General features: G+C 40.2%; 1 protein-coding gene across 2 annotated transcripts in view; it reads right to left on the bottom strand.

The window, feature by feature from the left end:
• Nucleotides 1–6012: 6012 nt before the first annotated feature.
• Nucleotides 6013–17644, bottom strand: part of pex5lb (peroxisomal biogenesis factor 5-like b) — a 159972-nt gene continuing 148340 nt past the window's right edge. For both annotated transcript variants that reach the window (XM_031810683.1, XM_031810681.1), the window contains exons 11-13: nt 11906–12071; nt 11615–11772; nt 6013–9921 (exon numbers count right to left, since the gene is read on the bottom strand). In XM_031810683.1, coding sequence (XP_031666543.1) covers nt 9726–9921; nt 11615–11772; nt 11906–12071 — 520 coding nt within the window. In that variant the 3' untranslated portion in view covers nt 6013–9725. The remainder of the gene's footprint in view (nt 9922–11614; nt 11773–11905; nt 12072–17644) is intronic.

Here is a 17644-nt window from a genome sequence, read left to right as displayed (position 1 = left end):
ATGTCATTTTAGGCGAAAATTGAAAAAAAGGTGAGAACTGATTGTTTGAATCTCAGCTAATGCTTACTAACAGCTCGCTAACAGTTGATGCAACACTCAAGTTTCCTGTCTGAACTGGCTTTGCTTAATTCAGCAAAACTATCATATGATAGTCTAAATTAAAATACATTAATCAAAACAACACAACATAAAGATTAACAAACAAATGTATCTTGATTATAAACTGATTAAACATAAAGTTAGTCTTTCTTTTAAGAAATTCCATTAGATTGAGATTTTCTTTGGTAATAATGATTTTGTTCTGCATTTTTAATACAAGTATTAAAACATGCAAAGTTATGGGCAATTACTCTCATTTTATGCATATTTCACCAAACGAAAAAGAAAATAAGCACAGGATTCCTGCATATTTATCTTCACAATCCAATCTTTTAAATGTATTTGTTATTTTACCAGGTAAAGTTGACTGAGAACACGTTCTCATTTGAATCAACAACCTGGGGAATAGTTACAGGGAAGAGGAGGGCGATTAATGAGCCAATTGTAAACTGGGGATTATTAGGGGACCGAGGGCCAGATTGGGAATTTAGCCAGGACACCGGGGTTAACACCCCTACTCTTACGATAAGTGCCCTGGGATCTTTAATGACCTCAGAGAGTCAGGACACCCTACACTACACAGGGCAGTGTCCCCAATCACTGCCCTGGGGCATTGGGATATTTTTCTAGACCAGAGGAAAGAGTGCCTCCTACTTGCCCTCCAAGACCACTTCCAGCAGCATCTGGTCTCCCATCCAGGAACTGACCAGGACCAACGCTGCTTAGCTTCAGAAGCAAGCCAGCAGTGGTATGCAGGGTGGTATGCTGATGGTAATAATAATACATAGGCCGGGTTGCTCACAGTGACTGTCACTGAAACAATTTTATTTATTTTATTTTTGCAATAACTGTACTGTACAAAACACTGACATCATCTGGTGAGCACCATTACATTTAAAACAACTATGAGCAGGCAAAGTTAGTAAATTAACATTTTCCTGCTTAGTTGAATAATAAACCTCCTCTTGACTCAAACAAGGACAACAGTCTTGGCGTGTAGTGGTCATCTTCTCCATTATTAAGGTGAATTGAAGCTGGATGATTGTGATCCTTCTGATAAGTCACCCAAGTTACCTATGTTGATGTTGGGGTGGTGCTGAAGATGATGAATAGTGGTGCGATTTCCATTTGAAGCATTTAACACAGTGTTGAAGATCAAGAGGAAACCTTATCCTAACCTTAACATTAAAGAAGGATGAAATCCAGAAGGATGGATTTATAGCATAGATAGAGCAAGGAGAGCTACATGTACTATTATTGCTTACACCTATCTAATACTCTCAGATCTCCACAAGTGCCAAGGGAGCAGGGCTCATAGGTTAAGCAGCCATACTTCTTTCCATTGTTGAAGTAATCACTGCTCTAACATAATTTGATATGTCTAAACAAATGGTTCCATTGAATTTCTTTGACCCATCTAGTGATGTCAGATTAGGGAAGGAAGGATGCATTTTTTAGAGTATTTGAACAAGGCCCAGGTTTGTCACGCATAGCTGTGGCAAATTTTTCCACTACGCCATGCTGATGAAAAGAGGCATCAAATATCACACGTCACCACTTGCTCACCTCAATTTGAAGAATTTGGATGTTCCAGATTTTTGGGGTCATACTTGAAAATTATTTAAGCTCCAGACATTCTCTGGCTACTCTTGTTTTGTGGGACACTCTTGAAGTTATGGACATTCAAGAGGATATAGAAGGCTTTGAGGATGAAGACATGTCCGATCTGGACATGGACGATATAGAAACTTGGGAGTTTCTGGACTTTTAAGATTATCTAGATTGCCTGGTGGCCATAAGCATGGTGAGAATGATGATCAATTGATGAATTGTTTTGTTGGATATCCTTTCCTTGTTTGTGGAAACTAATTTTGCCTAAAGATTTCCATGGAGTCAGAAGTTTACAAACACATTAGCCAAATAAATTTAAACTCAAACTTTCACAATTCCTGACATTCAACCCTGGTAAAAATTCCCTGTCTTAGGTCAGCTAGGATCACCACTTTATTTTAAGAATGTGAAATGTCAGAATAATAGTAGAGATAATGATGTATTTCAACTTTTCTTTCTTTCATCACATTCCCAGTGGGTCAGAAGTATACATACACTCAATTAGTATTTGATAGCATTGCCTTTAAATTGTTTAACTTGGGTCAAACGTTTCAGGTAGCCTTTCCACAAGCTTCCCACAATAAGTTGGGTGAATTTTGTCCCATTCCTCCTGACAGAGCTGGTGTAACAGTCGGGTTTGTAGGCTTCCTTGCTCGCACACGATTTTTCAGTTCTGCCCACACATTTTTTATAGGATTTAGGTCAGGGCTTTGTGATGGCCACTCCAATACCATGACTTTGTTGTCCGTAATTAAGCCATTTTGCCACAACTTTGGAAGTATGCTTGGGGTCATTGTCATTAAACCAAGCTTGAACTTCCTGACTGATATCTTGAGATGTTGCTTCAATATATCCACATATGTTTCCTATTTTAACAAGGGTTAAAAATAATTAACTTACTTGGGCCAAGAAACACGAGCAATGGAAATCTGTCTTTGGGCTGATGAGTCCAAATTTGAGAATTTTGGTTCCAACCGACGTGTCTATGTGAGATGCAGAATAGGTGAACAGATGATCCCTGTATGTGTGGTTCCCACCATGAAGCATGGAGGAGGAGGTGTGATGGTGTGGGGGTGCTTTGCTGGTGAAACGGTCTGTGATTTATTTGGAATTCAAGGCACACTCAACCAACATGTCTTCCACAGCATTCTGCAGCGATACACCATCCCATCTGGTTTGCGCTTAGTGGGACTATCATCAAATCAAATCAAATCAAATGTATTTATATAGCCCTTCGTACATCAGCTGATATCTCAAAGTGCTGTACAGAAACCCAGCCTAAAACCCCAAACAGCAAGCAATGCAGGTGTAGAAGCACGGTGGCTAGGAAAAACTCCCTAGAAAGGCCAAAACCTAGGAAGAAACCTAGAGAGGAACCAGGCTATGTGGGGTGGCCAGTCCTCTTCTGGCTGTGCCGGGTGGAGATTATAACAGAACATGGCCAAGATGTTCAAATGTTCATAAATGATCAGCATGTTCGAATAATAAGAAGGCAGAACAGTTGAAACTGGAGCAGCAGCACGGCCAGGTGGACAGCAAGGAGTCATCATGTCTGGTAATCCTGGGGCATGGTCCTAGGGCTCAGGTCCTCCGAGAGAGAGAAGGAGAGAATTAGAGAACGCACACTTAGATTCACACAGGACACCGAATAGGACAGGAGAAGTACTCCAGATATAACAAACTGACCCTAGCCCCCCGACACATAAACTACTGCAGCATAAATACTGGAGGCTGAGACAGGAGGGGTCAGGAGACACTGTGGACCCATCCGAGGACACCCCCGGACAGGGCCAAACAGGAAGGATATAACCCCACCCACTTTGCCAAAGCACAGCCCCCACACCACTAGAGGGATATCTTCAACCACCAACTTACCATCCTGAGACAGGGCCGAGTATAGCCCACAAAGATCTCCGCCATGGCACAACCCAAGGGGGGGCGCCAACCCAGACAGGATGACCACATCAGTGAATCAACCCACTCAGGTGACGCACCCCTTCCAGGGACGGCATGATAGAGCCCCAGTAAGCCAGTGACTCAGCCCCTGTAATAGGGTTAGAGGCAGAGAATCCCAGTGGAAAGAGGGGAACCGGCCCGGCAGAGACAGCAAGGGCGGTTCGTTGTTCCAGAGCCTTTCCGTTCACCTTCCCACTCCTGGGCCAGACTACACTCAATCATATGACCCACTGAAGAGATGAGTCTTCAGTAAAGACTTAAAGGTTGAGACCGAGTTTGCGTCTCTGACATGGGTAGTCAGACCGTTCCATAAAAATGGAGCTCTATAGGAGAAAGCCCTGCCTCCAGCTGTTTGCTTAGAAATTCCAGGGACAATTAGGAGGCCTGCGTCTTGTGACCGTAGCGTACGTGTAGGTATGTACGGCAGGACCAAATCAGAGAGATAGGTAGGAGCAAGCCCATGTAATGCTTTGTAGGTTAGCAGTAAAACCTTGAAATCAGCCCTTGCTTTGACAGGAAGCCAGTGTAGAGAGGCTAGCACTGGAGTAATATGATCAAATTTTTTGGTTCTAGTCAGGATTCTAGCAGCCGTATTTAGCACCAACTGAAGTTTATTTAGTGCTTTATCCGGGTAGCCGGAAAGTAGAGCATTGCAGTAGTCTAACCTAGAAGTGACAAAAGCATGGATTAATTTTTCTGCATCATTTTTGGACAGAAAGTTTCTGATTTTTGCAATGTTACGTAGATGGAAAAAAGCTGTCCTTGAAATGGTCCTGATATGTTCTTCAAAAGAGAGATCAGGGTCCAGAGTAATGCCGAGGTCCTTCACAGTTTTATTTGAGAAGACTGTACAACCATTAAGATTAATTGTCAGATTCAACAGAAGATCTCTTTGTTTCTTGGGACCTAGAACAAGCATCTCTGTTTTGTCCGAGTTTAAAAGTAGAAAGTTTGCAGCAATCCACTTCCTTATGTCTGAAACACATGCTTCTATCAAGGGCAATTTTGGGGCTTCACCATGTTTCATTGAAATGTACAGCTGTGTGTCATCCGCATAGCAGTGAAAGTTAACATTATGTTTTCGAATAACGTCCCCAAGAGGTAAAATATATAGTGAAAACAATAGTGGTCCTAAAACGGAACCTTGAGGAACACCGAAATGTACAGTTGATTTGTCAGAGGACAAACCATTCACAGAGACAAACTGATATCTTTCCAACAGATAAGATCTAAACCAGGCCAGAACTTGTCCGTGTAGACCAATTTGGGGTTCCAATCTCTCCAAAAGAATGTGGTGATCGATGGTATCAAAAGCAGCACTAAGGTCTAGGAGCACGAGGATAGATGCAGAGCCTCGGTCCGATGCCATTAAAATGTAATTTACCACCTTCACATGTGCCGTCTCAGTGCTATGATGGGATCTAAAACCAGACTGAAGCATTTCATATACATTGTTTGTCTTCAGGAAGGCAGTAAGTTGCTGCGCAACAGCCTTTTCTAACATTTTTGAGAGGAATGGAAGATTCGATATAGGCCGATAGTTTTTTATATTTTCTGGGTCAAGGTTTGGCTTTTTCAAGAGAGGCTTTATTACTGCCACTTTTAGTGAGTTTGGTACACATCCGGTGGATAGAGAGCCGTTTATTATGTTCAACATAGGAGGGCCAAGCACAGGAAGCAGCTCTTTCAGTAGTTTAGTTGGAATAGGGTCCAGTATGCAGCTTGAAGGTTTAGAGGCCATGACTATCATTTGTTTTTCAACATGACAATGACCCAACACACCTCCAGACTGTGTAAGGGCTATTTGACTAAGAACAAGAGTGATGGAGTGCTGCATCAGATGACCTGGCCTCCACAATCACCCTACCTCAACCCAATTGAGATGGTTTGGGATGAGTTGGACCACAGAGTGAAGGAAAAGCAGCCAACAAGTGTTCAGCATATGTGGGAACTCCTTCAAGACTGTTGGGGAAGCATTCCAGGTGAAACTGGTTAAGAGAATACCAAGTGTGCAAAGCTGTCAAGGCAAAGGGTGGCTACTTTGAAGAATCTAAAATATATTTTGTTTAACACTTTTTGGGTTACTATATGATTTCATATGTGTTATTTCATAGTTTTGATGTCTTCACTATTATTCTACAATGTAGAAAATAGTAAAAAGAAAGAGACCCATGAATGAGTAGGTGTCTCCAAACATTTGACTGGTACTGTATGTTTAATTTCAAATCAAGGATGTGGTAAGGATTCCAGTACAAGGGCTCCACTGGGCTGTAATAATACTGTTATGTGACTTTATTTAGTGAAAATGTGTTGCAGCTGTGAGACATCCAGAAAAAAACAATGGCATTCAGCTTATGTAACAATACTTTAATTTCTAAAATATTATTTGAATATTGACAATAAATCCGTGTTTAATTTTTCTTTACAGGAATACTGTATGCTATACAGTGGCATGAACATTTGGAAAAGCTAAGTGACAACTAATGATGGGTACATGCTTACAAAGGATATGACTTCACAACATGTTTACATGCTAAACATATTGCATATTGATAAGTACAGCTATTTTTAATTAAGTTGGCTTAAAGGGATAGTTCTGCAAATTACAAAGATAGATGATCAGATGTTTCTATTGACCAGAAGAGAATATTATCCATAGTAATGGATGGCTCATAGTTGTTTTCTTATCATGCAAGTACACTAACTTATTTTGTAATTTGGGCAAACAATTCCTTTAATCACAAATATGCAAGTGCAGATTGAGTTTTAGTGCTTGTGGTTACAGGCGACATTTCAACTGTAGCTTGTAAGTAAAATATATTCCGTTGCTAATACATGTAATAGTTGTTCTTAGAGAAATGCATTAAATATATATCGGTATTATCCTGTAAATACAATTTTTGATAGGTTTTGTTTTTTATGTACAGTGCCTTCAGAAAGTATTCAGACCCCTTGACTTTTTACACATTTTGTTACGTTACAGCCTTATTCTAAAATTGATTTTTTTTATTTATCTCAGCCATCTACACACAATACCCCATAACGACAAAGAAAAAAGTGTTTTTTTTTTTAGAAAATACAGAAATATTACATTTACATAAATATTCAGACAATTTACTCAGTATTTTGTTGATGCAGCTTTGGCAGTCTTTTTTGGTATGACGGTTTAAGCTTGGCACACCTATATTTGGGGAGTCTCTCCCATTCTTCTCTGCAGATCCTCTCAAGCTCTGTCAGGTTTTATGGGGAGCGTTGCTGCACAGCTATTTTCAGGTCTCTCCAGAGATGTTTGATTGGGTTCAAGCCCAGGCTCTGGCTGGGCCACTCAAGGACATTCAGAGATTTGTTCCGATGCCACTCCTGCGTTGTCTTGGCTGTGTGCTTAGGGTCGCTGCCCTTTTGGAATGTGAACCTTCGCCCGGGTCTGAGGTCCTGAGCCCTCTGGAGCAGGTTTTCATCAAGGATCTCTCTGTACTTTGCTCCGTTCATCTTTGCCTCGATCCTGACTAGTCTCCCAGTCCCTGCCTCTGGAAAACATCACCACAGCAGGATGCTTCCACCACCGTGCTTCACCGTAGGGATGGTGGCCTGATTGGTGGAGTGCTGCAGAGATGGTTGTCCCTCGAAGTTTCTACCACAGAGGAACTCAAGTGCTCTGTCAGAGTGACCATCGGGTTCTTTGTCACCTCCCTGACCAAGACCCTTATCCCCGATTAGTCAGTTTGACCGGGCTGCCAGCTCTAGGAAGAGCCTTGGTGGTTCCAAACTTATTCCATTTAAGAATGATGGAGGCCACTGTGTTTTTTGGGACCTTCAATGCCGCAGAATTATTTTGGTACCCTTCCCAAATTCCTTCAACCTCATCGCTTGGTTTTGGCTCTGTCAACTGTGGGACCTTATATAGACAGGTGTGCCTTTCCAAATCATGTCCAATCAACTGAATTTTCCTTAGGTGGACTCCAAGTTGTAGAAACATCTCAAGGATCATCAATGGAAACAGGATGCACCTGAGCTCAATTTTGAGTCTCATAGGAAAGGGTCTGAATACTTGTGTAAATAAGTTATTTCTGTTTATTTTTAATACAGTTGCTAAAATGTAAATATGGGGTATTGTGTGTAGATTGAGCATTTTGTTTTTATTTAATCAATTTTAGAATTAGGCTGTAACTTAATTTATACAGTGCACACTATTTACATTGTAGAAACAGTGGGGAAACTGTTTAGTAACTTTGCCATTTGATTTGTATGTACTGTACAATGTCAATAAATATTATTATACTACATTACACAAGCCAACATTCTCAAATTCCATGGCCAACATTCAACTTATTGAGAATCTGAGAAGGTAAAAAGACCCAAAGTAAATTCTAAGGAATTGGTTAGTGTAAATCAGGGTTCTCCAAATCCACTTCCAGAGAACAGGCTTTTGTTCCAGCCTGGCACTAACACATATGCTTTAAAAAACAAATCGTAATGTCTTTAGCCTTTGCATGTGGACAGAAGTTCAAACTCCCAAAGAAACAATGAGTTTGGTTAATTGAACTAAATATGAGACAACAGTCACTGTTATACAAATATACTGTATATTGCATAGGGAATTTACTGTCAATTCAACACACATGTCCACTACCAATTCAGTTGTAAACCAATATTCACTTTAAACACCACAACTTTTTTCTGGTAAGAAAGAGTAAACTGGAAAATCTATCCTCAAAAACAGAATTTCTTAAAAAGCAGATGACTTATGCTTGAAATCATATCTCATCAAACACTGATTCGTAAAACCAATGAACGAACGGGTGACTTGCATAACTTGTTCTAACGGGTCTTTTGAGTGCATTTTCCTCGCTGTTGACTTAATCACTCATTTGAACATGACAGGCTGCTTTAGAGGGATTTCATTTTCAGTGGTTGTTGCCACACTTTGAAGCCTGGATCACAAAGCACTGTTTGAACGTCACTAGTTGCTACTGAGATGTTAGTAAAGATGAGAGGCAGACATCCTTTCATGTGACTGATGTTGAAAAAACAGATGGAACAGGTGTCGCAAGCAGGTGTGTGCGGGTACTTACTACTTGAATAGTAAGTGGGCATTGTGGAAAAACACGACACTTATTGCTGTAGAGTGGTTGAAATAAAATCAAGCTACACACACACACACACACACATACACATACACACCAAATGGTACAATGATTGTTCGTCCAGAGGCAGTCTGTGTACCGACAAACGTGTGTGTATGTCCAAATTAGCTTATTTACTTTCCGGCCTATCGGACCTGTCAACCAGTCATATATTACATACTGTACTTGGAGCATTGCATGGAAGTGATATTCCAAATAAATACAGGTATGTACAAAATGACAAAAAACTATACACAAGAGGACTCTAGTCTATACTATTACACACAATTTGACCATCAGTACCTGCTGTCTATAAAAGTGATTACGACTTGTGCATTTGATATCATTTCACTTAGTATAAGGCTTCAGTTCTTTCACAATGTGATTGCCGGGCATGCATGGCTTGTTTTTCCTCTACTTTACAGCAGACTCTGTCTTTCCTTTTCTCAGTCAACGTTGTGCTCTTCGGGGATAAAAAAAAAATAGTAGTACCCCATTGCAGTGGTGCAAATCCGTTTCAACGGGTTACAAACAATCTTCCCATCCACTTAAAGTAGATGGTATATGACCACACAGCAGAAGTTGTATACAGTGCCATACCAAAACGAATGGGGAATAAATGACCACGTTTGATCTATGGCTGCGTTATTGTAGCCTAATTTCAGCTGCTGGAGGCCAGTCTAAATTAAAAGAGTGTGTATATTTCCCAAGTTGGTTCAGGTCTTCCAATATTTCCACTATAATGGAATTACAAATACTAGAACACCTCCATTATTCTACAATCCCCCCTCTTTTTCTGATCTTCAATAACATTCATCTCTCTTCTGTCAGACATTAATTTAGCTTTACATTAACAGAAGCCATTCTTGGTCACCAATCTGGCAACCCTCTAGCCAATTAGCGAACTGTTTATCTGAGGAGCCCCGCTAAACCTGGTCACATAACCCGCCCCATTTCGAAGGCCTTCATGAGACGGTCCAGGTCTCCAAGGTTCGCAGCCTGGAAGAGCTCGGGCCGGTCCATCATGGAGAGGGCGATCCGAAGGGCAGCCCAGATGTTAGCCGACATGACTTGGTGACTCTGGCTCTGCCTCTGCTGGTTAAGGGCAGTCAGGAAGTTACTAGCTGCCTCCCTAAAAAAAAAAATCGGGAAAAAGATTTAAAAAACAACAACTTTAAAGTCTTTTAATTATTACTCTCTTTACTTTATCTTAGGAGAGAGTTCGCTGATATTACAATTTTACTTCATCTTAAAGGAATAGTTTGCCGTTAGTCAGTCCCTCATTAGACTGCGTTCAAGGTAAGGAAACAGTAAACTTGACTGAACTATCCCTTTAAACCTGGATATACCATTCCTAACCCCACAGGAAAGTAAGCCTTCAACAACATCGTTCTACAGTTGCCATGGCACCCTAGTAGCAGCCTAAGTGTAGCAGCGTGATGTTGTTCCCCTAGATTATGATAAACTTTTGTTATTGACCAAATACTTAATTTCCACCATAATTTGCAAATGAATTCATTACAAATCCTACAATGTGATTTTCTGGATTTTTTTCTCATTTTGTCTGTCATAGTTGAAGTGTACCTATGATGAAAATTACAGGCCTCATCTTTTAAAGTAGGAGAACTTGCACAATTGGTGGCTGACAAAATACTTTTTTGCCCCACTGTACATGTGATTGGTTTTGTCCATCGCGTACATCCGTACCCCCTTATTGTTCTCTTTTGCCTGACCTTCGGCTAGCAAGGTATGTTGTCCTTGTCTCCGCGATATTTCAATATAAAACCGTGGTATTTATTGTAACTCGTGAGTACTTGGGACCGTGTTTGTGTGAGTGTCCATGTGCTTGCGAAGGTGCCTGAGAGCTATGACTGCGCCAAGGGCTAACATGTTGTGTGTTGTCTCTTCGTGTGCAGGTATGTCTTTATGTTGTCTGAATTATGTTCTGTATCATTTTGCTTGTATTGTATGGTGTGCTCTTGTGCACTGAATGTGCACGCAGCACCTGTTATTTCCTTTTGACGCTCTCTTTTGCCTGCCCATTGCAAGGTGCCTGAGCACTATGACTGCGCCAAGGGCTAAAATATTGTGTGTCGTCTCTTCGTGTGCAGGGCAAATAAAAACAATTCAACTAGCAGACCTCCAGTTGTGGCAGCGTACTAATTAAAAGTACACAACGCAGAACGAACCACGCTACATAAGCCTTTTTTTTGTGTAAATATTTTGTAATTCATTTGGATTGTTTCCATACAATCTTTTTGTTTTAAGAATGAACAATTAGTATAGCTAATATCATCAGAATCAACCACAGCACTAAGACTGAAGCTGGCAAGTCATTTGTTTGTTTGGCTAGCAAGCTAATGTTAACAGGCTAGCTGGCAAATGTTTTGATTCAAATGCCAGCCAGTGTTCAGAGGTTGAGGATGAAGAGAAGCCTGAAAAGCATAACGGCAGAGGTGTCCAGTGATGAGGATCGTAGGGAGGACATGTGCTTTCTGGCACCACGTGACTGCCGTAGCATCATCCAAGTGGGTGCTCCATTTCGGTAGTAGACGCGAGACACCTTGATAAGACCGTGCTGCTTGCTTGCCCCCTCCCTCAGATGACCACTCAAGCCATGAACTTTCTCATGACTGTCCATCTCATGATGATGTGACGTTGTTTTTTCTAAATTGCATGTCTTATTTTAAAGCTCTGAGATTCTTTAATGTAATGAAGGGCGCTATAAAGTCTAAAATTATTATTGCATCTTTTAACCCACTCTCTCCCTATCTGACTGCTCTCTCACTCAGCTCAACCCATCCCATCCCATACCCCTCGCCTACTTGTGCGCTCCCAGGTTGATGCAGCTGATGCCCAGGTTGTAGCGGGACCTGATGAAGCCTGGCTGGAGCTCCAGGGCCCGGGTGTATGCCTCCACTGCCTCCTCACTATGGTCCCCATTAGCCAGTGTGGCCCCCAGGCGGTTCCACAGCAGGTAGTCCTGACAGACACAACATAACCAGAATAGGTGGGGGTGAAAGGGTGTGTGTGTGCATGTGCGTGTGGTAGGTTTAGGTGTTTTTGTGAAAGGTTTGTGCATAGTGTGTGTGTTTCTGTACTATATTAATGGATACCTCAGGTCTGACAGACAGGGCTGACTTGAAGGCCTCCACAGCCTTGTCAAACTCGGAGCTGAGGTTGAACAGGACCCCAAGGCCTGTCTGGAGGTCCGGGTCCACCCCATCTGTATTCAGCAAGACGGCCTCCTGATACAATCCCTTGACCTCCGCCAGCTGGCTGCTGCAAGCACACACACACACACTGTGACAATTGACACACTGTGCACTTGATGTGCTTCAAGACAGTAACCGAAGTGCATGGATTCAACAAGTTTAAGTAAATTATGCAGAAATTTTCAAATGAGCTCCATCAGAAACGAAGGACATAATTTTTTTGCCAGATAGGCTTAATATGTTAAGACATTGTTAAGATATCCTGAGATTGAAAGAAGTCATCTTGAGACTGAGGCTATCCTAAAATGGACACTTTACATTATAAAGGCTCATATATGCTTATAACAAGGAATAATGCAATATATCTGCAAGCTACAGTGGTTCCTCCTTTAAAAGTTGTGTCATCCTGCAGCACATCTTGCGGGCTGCTACAGCATTCTATGGCCCGTTATTTAATTGTCAGCCATTTTTTACGTTAATGCAAGTAAGCGCTAGTTTGACCACCAGAGGGCAACTTTGAGAAGCATTTGATAGTCTCCCATATTGGCATTACTAGAAAATGTAAAACCTTTTTTGTAATAACAGAGTACATGAGATTGATTTTAAGAAATTTGGCTTAATTAATTTGATATTATCGTGTTTTTATTCCGAGAAAAACGAAACCCCCAGGATTTCCGTTAGGATGGAATGGAAAATATTGCGCTGTACACGTGACGGTCGGGAGTAGACTACAGCATAGGAGGATTTTAAATTACTATCTAAGGTGTATAACATTTCCACACCCTAATTGTAGTGAAACAAATATTCATTTCGCCTATGGTAGGCATATCTAAAATATATTTATTTCAATGACGAGACTCACTGCCAACAATTACATTGGAGAATTCTAAATTAATATCTAAGGGGATATTAGGATCTGTGAGAATATCTAAGGGACTTTTATAGCATTCTAAATAAATAAGTAAAAATAATAATCACTTTGTTTAAAAAGTAACAATATTTTGGAGATTTCATTTTAATTTAACCTAGAGTGAGCGAGAAAAAGGCCATTCTTGAACATGGTGAGACATTCTCACTAATTTGTAAATAAAGCCAATTTATTATTTAAAATTATTTATTTCTGGAGAAACCTAACTTGATTATTTAGCAGACATCACTTGCTTATATTCAGTCAACACATTTATCTTAATATCATGGAATATAATTGAACATTTTCATTTCACCATGCTTGTCTCAGAACAGTGCGAAACGGTGCTGAAATAGACGTCTACAGCGGGAAGGTTATATACAGTTGAAGTGGGAAGTTTACATACACCTTAGCCAAATACATTAAACTCAGTTTTTCACAATTCCTGACATTTAATCCAAGTAAAAATTCCCTGTCTTAGGTCAGTTAGGATCACCACTTTATTTAAAGAATTGCCTTTAAATAGTTTAACTTGGGTCAAACGTTTCGGGTAGCCTTCCACAAGCTTCCCACAATAAGTTGGGTGAATTTTGTCCCATTCCTCCTGACAGAGCTGCTGTAACTGAGTCAGGTTTGTAGGCCTCCTTGCTCGCACACACTTTTTCAGTTCTGTCCAAAAATGTTCTATGGGATTGAGGTCAGGTCTTTGACTTTGTTGTCCTTAAGCCATTTTGCCACAACTTTGGAAGTATGCTTGTTCATTTGTTGGTTTTGGAGCAGTGGCTTCTTCCTTGCTGAGCGGCCTTTCAGGTTATATAGGACTCATTTTTACAGTGGATACAAATACTTTTGTACCTGTTTCCTCCAGCATCTTCACAAGGTCCTTTGCTGTTGTTCTGGGATTGATTTGCAATTTTCGCACCAAAGTAGGTTCATCTCTAGGAGACAGAACGCATCTCCTTCCTGAGCGGTATGACGGCTGCATGGTCCCATGTTGTTTATACTTGCATACTATTGTTTGTACAGATGAACGTGGTACCTTCAGGCATTTGGAAATTGCTCCCAAGGATGAACCATTTTTTCTTTTGATTTTCCCATGATTTCAAGCAAATAGGCACTGAGTTTGAAGGTAGGCCTTGAAATACATCTAAAGGTACACCTCCAATTGACTCAAATGATGTCAATTAGCCTATCAGAAGCTTCTAAAGCCATGACATCATTTTCTGGAATTTAAAGGCACAGCCTTTAGATAGCAAATGTTCCTTTTTTCCAAAAAGATTATTTTTGTAGGCGAAATAGCTCCGTTTGTTCTTCACATTTGGCTGAGAAATCGACCGGTAATTGCAGTCACTACAACGCCAAAAAATATTCCAAATTAGCTCCATAATATCGACAGAAACATGGCAAACGTTGTTTATAATCAATCATCAAGGTGTTTTTCAAATATCTATTCAATAATATATCAACCGGGACTGGTGGCTTCTTAGTAGGATAGAGAGAAACAATGGCCGCTTTTGTCATTTACGCACAAAACACTCAGAGACTTCAGCTGACCACTGACGCAATGTTGACGTTCAGGCTCATTTTTCAAAATAAAAGCCTGAAACTATGTATTGTGACACTAGACACATTAGGGAAGCCATAGAAAAAGGAATCTGGTTGATATCTCATTCACTGCTCAATAGGGACGCATAGGAACGCAGAGCTTTCTAAATAAGAGTCCCTTCCTGATTGGATTTTTCTCAGGCTTTCGCCTGCAATATCAATTCTGTTGTACTCGCAGACAATATTTTTACAGTTATGGAAACTTTAGAGTGTGTGCTATCCTAAGCTGTCAATTATATCCATATTCTAGCATCTTGTCCTGACAAAATAGCCGTTTACTTTGGGGACGTTATTTTTCCAAAAATGAAAATAGTGCCCCCTAGATTCAAGAGGTTAAAAGCCATTTAAAGGCACAGTCAACTTAGTGTATGTAAACTTCTGACCCACTGTAATTGTGATACAGTGAATTATAAGTTAAATAATCTGTCTGTAAACAATTGTTGGAAAAATTACTTGTGTCATGCAGAAAGTAGATGTCGTAACCGACAAAGGTATGGTTTGTTAACAATACATTTGTGGAGTGGTTGAAATACGAGTTTTAATGACTCCAACCTAAGTGTTTGTAAACTTAGGACTTCTACTGTATAATGACAGTGAGCGATTGTAATCTGAATAAAGGCCAAAATAATTTTTATGAAAGCCAAAATATAGCCCTGCTAATAGCCATAATGTACAACATGACTATGTGTGTTTGAAAGAGTATTTTCCAGTAAGCAACTATTTGTTTGCCTTCATTAGGCAACTTTGTTCCAATATTTCTGTAATTCAGTGCTATTTATTCGGACAATAATTTGTTATGGATCCGTAACTAAATCAACATCTGCATTTTGAAAGAGTATTTTTTTAATCATTATTTCATTAACAAAAGTATAAAGATGCTGATGATGAAATACAGTACTGTACAGTATATGCTTTTACATTTGGATAATAAAGCATTTAGAAGATATAAGTCACCTGCATTTGTTTATTAGGCTACTGTGCAGTCCGACAAGTAAACAGCCTACAATACATACTGTAGAAAACATGGGAAGGTGCCTAATTCCTTACATAAGGGAGAGAAAGCCATGTCCAGACTTTCTTGGTGACCTCAAGTACCTTCAATAATGGCTGTACAAGAGAATGCTGGCACGCGGGAGACCGGGTTTCAATTCCCCGACGGGGAGGAAGGAGTAGGTTGTCCTTGTAAATAAGAATTTGTTCTTAACTGATTCCATATGTGTTATTTCATAGTTGTGATGTCTTCACTATTATTCTACAATGTAGAAAATATTAAAAATAAAGAAAAATCCTGGAATAAGCAGGTGTATCCAAACTTTTGATTGGTACTTGGTACCCTCTGGGTTTCTGTTAGGATGGAACGGAAAATATGGCGCTGTATAACGTGATAGTCGCCAGTACAGTATTGGGCTATTTAGCTAAAGAATCTTCATGTCCTGCGGGCAGGCCACGCAGAAGACCGGGGTTCAATTCCCCGACGGGGAGGAAGGAGTAGGCTATCCTTGTAAATAAGAATTTGTTCTTAAACGCCTTGCCTAGTTAAATAAAGGTTATTTTTTAATTCTAGTCTAACCAACACCCAAACGGAGATGAACTGAAAATAAAAATCTAATTGATTGATCAAGACCAGTCCCCATGTTCGTCTCAGAGCAGCGGCAAACAGTGCTACAGTATTTGTAGGCTTATTGCTTCTAACGTCAATATGCTCTTTAAATAAATAGGACCTACACCACTTTTAACAGCACATTACTCAACACTAGTGAGACTCATGTCACCTACAGTATATCAGAAAATATGACGTGAATCTCCGCCAATAATTACATATAGAGGATTGGAGGACCCAGTTTTAGAGTTCTCTTTCTTTTCATATATTTTTACCTCCATTGCTGATAAACACACCCCGTTAAAGTGATTTAGGGTTAAAAAAATCAAACTAATCCTTGGTTCTCCTCTGATTTGAAAATCCTTTTCAGGCAAAAGAAACAAGCATGGCTCTTGGCGAGGAATACTGGTGAAACAGCTGATTGGGTGATTTTTTGTCAATTGAGAAATAAATGGACACGTGGAATAAAAAAGGCCAAATCTAGTGCTATGACAGAGTCTGCTGGTGATCCCTCTAACTTCTGGAAATCCGTTAATTCACTTAAACGAGGAAACTCCTCGACGTCCCTGCCAAAGCAAATTACATTAGAATCTGGGATCGTCAGTGACCAAACTGAAATTTGTGATGTTTTTAATAAGCACTTTATTTCTGCTGGTTTTCTTTTTGAAAAATGGCCAATATGATCCTGACCGGTCTATTGTTTCAGCCCCTCGGCCCCCAGCTGATGTGGAAAACAGTAAGCCGTTTTTTTATTTTCAAAAAGTCACAGAAGATGAGGTCTTATCTGCTATAGATTGAAAGAAATCGTTAGGCGCTGATAATCTGGATCCATATTTACACAAGTGTGCAGCACCTATCAATGCTAGTGCAGTGACGCACATCTTCAAATCAAACATTAGTTGTAGAAAAGATTCCTGAAGCTTGGTTAACAGCTTTTGTTTTACCACTCCTCAAGGGAGGTGATGGTAGTGAATTGGATAATTATCAGCCCATCTCTAAGCTCTCCTGTTTGGCAAAATTTAATTGGTGAATAGGCAACTACAACCATTTTGAACTGTTATCAATACTCTTTCTAGCAATCAATCTGGCTTCAGACCTAAACACAGTACCACTTCGGCCACTGTGCGTGTTGTAAACGATATTGCTAATGCCCTAGATAATAGAAAGTACAGTGTTCATAGATTTGTCTAAAGCTTTTGACACTGTAGGCCATGCAATAATTTTGGGTAAGCTGTCGTCAATAGGCCTGGAATCGGATGCCTGTCGTTGGTTTCATGACTATCTTGGAGTTGGTTAAAGGGGTGCCACAAGGTTTAATACTTGGTCCATTATTGTTCACTCTCTGCATAAACAATATCGGTGATGAGGTAATAGTGTCAAATTCATCTATATGCTGATGACACTGTCATGCCCTCTATTGCTTCAACGGCTGACCAAGCATTATCACAGTTGGAGACCAATTTTAAGATATTACAAGGGTCTTTTTTACAGTTGAAACTTGTTTTAAATGCTAAGAAAACACATTTAA

This window comes from Oncorhynchus kisutch, linkage group LG30, assembly GCF_002021735.2.
Source record: "Oncorhynchus kisutch isolate 150728-3 linkage group LG30, Okis_V2, whole genome shotgun sequence".
Taxonomy (NCBI): domain Eukaryota; kingdom Metazoa; phylum Chordata; class Actinopteri; order Salmoniformes; family Salmonidae; genus Oncorhynchus; species Oncorhynchus kisutch.
Note: the sequence above shows the minus strand (reverse complement) of the source record. Positions and strands in the feature narration are given on the sequence as shown.